At 33.0% G+C, this 4,094-nt stretch overlaps 1 protein-coding gene across 1 annotated transcript in view; it reads right to left on the reverse strand.

The window, feature by feature from the left end:
- The window catches only part of LOC111400390 (phytoene dehydrogenase, chloroplastic/chromoplastic-like), an 11,869-nt gene extending 9,114 nt beyond the window's left edge, over nt 1-2,755 (reverse strand). Inside the window, exons 1-7 of the mRNA XM_023027827.1 lie at nt 2,573-2,755; nt 1,684-1,959; nt 1,464-1,596; nt 863-951; nt 713-770; nt 470-625; nt 5-255 (exon numbers count right to left, since the gene is read on the reverse strand). Coding sequence (XP_022883595.1) covers nt 5-255; nt 470-625; nt 713-770; nt 863-951; nt 1,464-1,596; nt 1,684-1,896 — 900 coding nt within the window. The 5' untranslated portion in view covers nt 1,897-1,959; nt 2,573-2,755. The remainder of the gene's footprint in view (nt 1-4; nt 256-469; nt 626-712; nt 771-862; nt 952-1,463; nt 1,597-1,683; nt 1,960-2,572) is intronic.
- Between the last annotated feature and the right edge of the window lie 1,339 nt (nt 2,756-4,094).

Raw genomic sequence — 4,094 nt, forward strand, 5'->3', positions numbered from 1 at the left:
ACACCCCCCCAAAAAAAAAAAAAAAGACACAATGCCAAAAAGATACTGATGCAACTCTGTTGTAAAGGAAATTTGAGATAAATCTAACAATATTGAGGTCTCGTACTTGCTTTCTCATCCAGTCTTTAACAGTTATACCATCTTGAGCCTCAACATAAGACTGTCCACCAATTATTGCTGGCAAGAGTCCTACAGCGAACTTGACTTTCTCTGGCCAAGTAAGCATTTCACTGTTCATCAAGATTGCCCATATTCCTGCCAATAACAATAAAATTTTACACAAGGAAACAATAGAGTAGAAAAACGTGCGCATCCTTATGCACCACCTACAGACCCTTATGAAACACATAAATGGAAACCTATCGTGCACGTCGTCTCAAGTATTAAAGGCATAGTTGTGTGAAAAGTAACTAGAGGATTTTTCTCATTTCAATCCTTGGCTTCTCCAATGATAAAATAAACAACTCACCATTTAATGGTGCAGGTAAGACTCCAGGAAAATCAAATCGGCTAAATTCCCCTGGCTTGCTTGGCATTGCAAAAATCATAGAATGCTCCTTCCACTGCAGCCGGTCATTGATGCCTAGCTCTCCAAATAGGTTCTGCACATTTGGGTAAGCCCCAACTTAAAGAAAATATATAATCAAATTGACAAGTGATTTGATGCATAACACAATGTATTTAAAGTTGCAACTGAGTACAAAAGACTTACAAAATATGTGTAACCCAGTTTCATACCAGTCTCCATCATCATCTTTCCATGCAGCGACCTGCTCAATGAGGGACAAATTCAGAGAAGAAACATTTTAAGCATAAAAGAATAGTTTTGAAAAGAACGTCAGCAAGGAAGCATTTTACAAACCTTTCCACCCAGGACATCCCTTCCTTCCAACAATATCGGTTTATGACCTGCATCGACCAAATACTTTGCAGTAGACAAACCAGCCAAACCTGCAAGCATCCAGTAGTTCAACTCATCGGCACTAGGTGAATGATTACATTATATAAATCTTTGACTAAATTCAGTGTAGTATTTATATTAGTTTCTACCTATAGATTCAAAAAGTACAATGTGAGAAAGAAAAATATATACAAGTCCAAAATATGAACTATAGAATTCGATTGACATAAAAATCCATTAAAAAGCAACTCGTTGATTGGATTTGTCGAAAAGGATAGTAAAGAAATCCTATGTTGAGGAATATACTTGATATCACTTTTACATGACACAACTGTACTTATTCCCAAGGGAAGTTGGGATACTTTGAGATAAATAATTACAAAATAACATTCTAAATTTCTAAACAAAATTCACCACCGAATTGCATAAAGCACTAATAGCTAACTACACTTTAGTCATAGTGTAAAAGGGTATGTGAATTCGCTGGAATTTTAATCTATTTGCTCAAGAAACAGAAAAGGGAAAAACTATTTAAAAGATAAAGGGAAAATGTTATTCCCACCTGCACCAGCAATGACTATCTTTAATGGTTTGTTTGGACGTGGAGAGTTACGAAACGTTGAAGATAAATAAGAAGCTTCCAAATAATTGACTGTACTCTCAATCTCCGGTCTTGGATAGTCAATGCAAACAACCTATATAACGAAAATAACATCAATGTGTTCTTCATTCATTAACATTTCACAAACCCCTAATCATTTAGCATTTCTTTGGGGCCAGACCTTCAATGGGGGCACATCTTTTCTTGATCTCGTCATAAAAGCATTAGCAGAAGGACTCTTCAATTTACGACCCATAGCATCACTACTTGCAAATGATAGTGTATTCATTTTCCCATCAAGACAGTAGCATCTCCAAGACTGAGAGCTCCAAAGATTATTTAATTTACTTTGCCCTCTCAAATTGACAGCAGAAACATGTCCAAATTGGGACATTTCGAAACTCAATATTTCTTCAAAAAAATGTTTATGAATTCAACGAGCTCCAAATTTGCAACCCTGAAACTCTAAATACATGTCATACTTAAAATATATCTATATCAAGAATCCAAAAGCAAATAGTTCGCATAAATACTTGAATTTAGACAAGAACATGAAATCCTAACCTTTAAAGCTTTTCAAATTTCTACCTCAAAAACCCAGATATATTTCTTTGTTTTTATAAACTGCTGAATTGCACAGAAATAGACGTAACTCGAAACAAAGAATCCGCTCTCAGTTAACTTCAAATTAATCTTATTTTTATCCATATCAAGAACCTGAACCCCTAAAGCAAATAGTTTGTGTACATACTTACATTTAGCCAAGAACAAGAAATTCCAACCTTTTATGCCTCTCAAAATTCTACCCAAAAACTCAGATATTTTATTTTGTTTATAGAATTGCAAAGAAATGAATGTAACTCGAATCAAAGAACCCAAACACAGAAAAATAAAAAGCAGTAACTTTTGAACACCCTTTCAAGCACACTATCAGTTAATTTCATTAATCTTTTCCCTATAAAATCCCAACTCAAGATTGTTTCTTTTTAGCAAAACCAGCTTATAACCAAATGATTTAAAGAAGATGAAGGAAAAAGCGATTCAAATTCTGTTAAATTAGAGAATTTTACCTTCCGGGCAAATCAAAAGGAGGTGACACTCGAGAGAGCTCTTAATTCAGCTACTTAAAAAGTGAAAATTGAAAGGGTATTTTCAAGAATTAAGATAATGGGTAGAGTTTACAGGCACTAAGTTATGGTGGTGTGGCATCCTAGAGCTAAGATGACGTGGTGGAGTGGTTACACAACAAAAATATGAATTTAGGAATAAATAAATGGGAACTTGGTTTGGCCGCATGCGTGTTCGTTAAATTGTTTGTTATAGCCAAGAATATTCCATCCGTCCGTCCACTCGTTATTAGGGAGGCTCGGCCCAGCCCGTATACACAAGAGCTTGTGGGCTGAGCTGATCTTTAGCTCTCGAACTCGTCATCTTATATATATATATATGTATAAAACACAAATGCATTTAAAAAAAAATTAATGAAGACAATTGTTTTTTTTTTTTAAATTTCTATCATATAGTAATATTTTCTATAAAATATTAAACATTTATATAATAAAGGCGATTTTTTTTTGAAATACATTTATGAAAAATATATTTTTTTCGTTTTCTTTTTAAAATAGATAAAATATAAACCCTCCTATTTTATTCGGGTTTGAGATCGGTTACATTAATTTTAAGTAAGCGGAATTAAAAATTATACACAAACAACTTGTTGCAACGTGTACAATCTTTTAAAGAAAATTAAATGTAACGATTAAAAAATAAAAAATTTTGATTTATATAATTAAATTAAATATTACTTACCTAACGATGTGTAATTTCAGCATATTTATCTTGTAATCGAAAATGAACATTCTGTTAATCTTTTACGCACATTAACGCTTCCAAAACATCTTCTTTTCAGTCAGCTCTTGAAATCGGTTAAAGCCCTTTTACCTGCACTATAAGCAGACTCCGAAGCAACAGTGTTCACCGGAGGTGTCAGCAAATCTTTCGCAATTACAGGAACAACTGACCAACATCTTTCATACTTTCGCCAGAATTCAATTACATTTTATGAACTTTTTTTAATTGTTTTGTTTGTTGGCATATTCTAATTGAAGTAATCAATTAATTCGATAGGCATCGCATTTTGATGAGATGCAGATGTAGACGACATGGCACTAGATAAACACATTACCGTTGCATCATATCTATATGTATTAATGTTTTGAAATAAATTCATTATTTCGGCGTCATCTTCTTCAATTTCAGCTTGAGGAGTATGTGCAGAGGGTATTCGATTAACATTCGCACCCATTCGATCTGCATATAATTCATACATTTCATATAATATTTGCTCTAAATTCCTATAGGTGATAGATGTATCAAACGTTGAGATTTTGTTGATTTGATCAACAACGTATTTAGTTCCCGATAAAATATATTGAGGGTCCATTATGCATGCTAAATAAAATAATATAGGCAAGTCTTCTTAATATTTTCTAAACTTTAATTCAATAGCAATTATAATTTCATTAAAATCAAGATCATTTTTATATTTATAGAATGTTATTGCAATTATACAGAGTCGTTCAAGTACCATAC

The sequence above is a fragment of the Olea europaea genome, chromosome 1 (assembly GCF_002742605.1).
Source record: "Olea europaea var. sylvestris chromosome 1, O_europaea_v1, whole genome shotgun sequence".
Lineage (NCBI taxonomy): Eukaryota > Viridiplantae > Streptophyta > Magnoliopsida > Lamiales > Oleaceae > Olea > Olea europaea.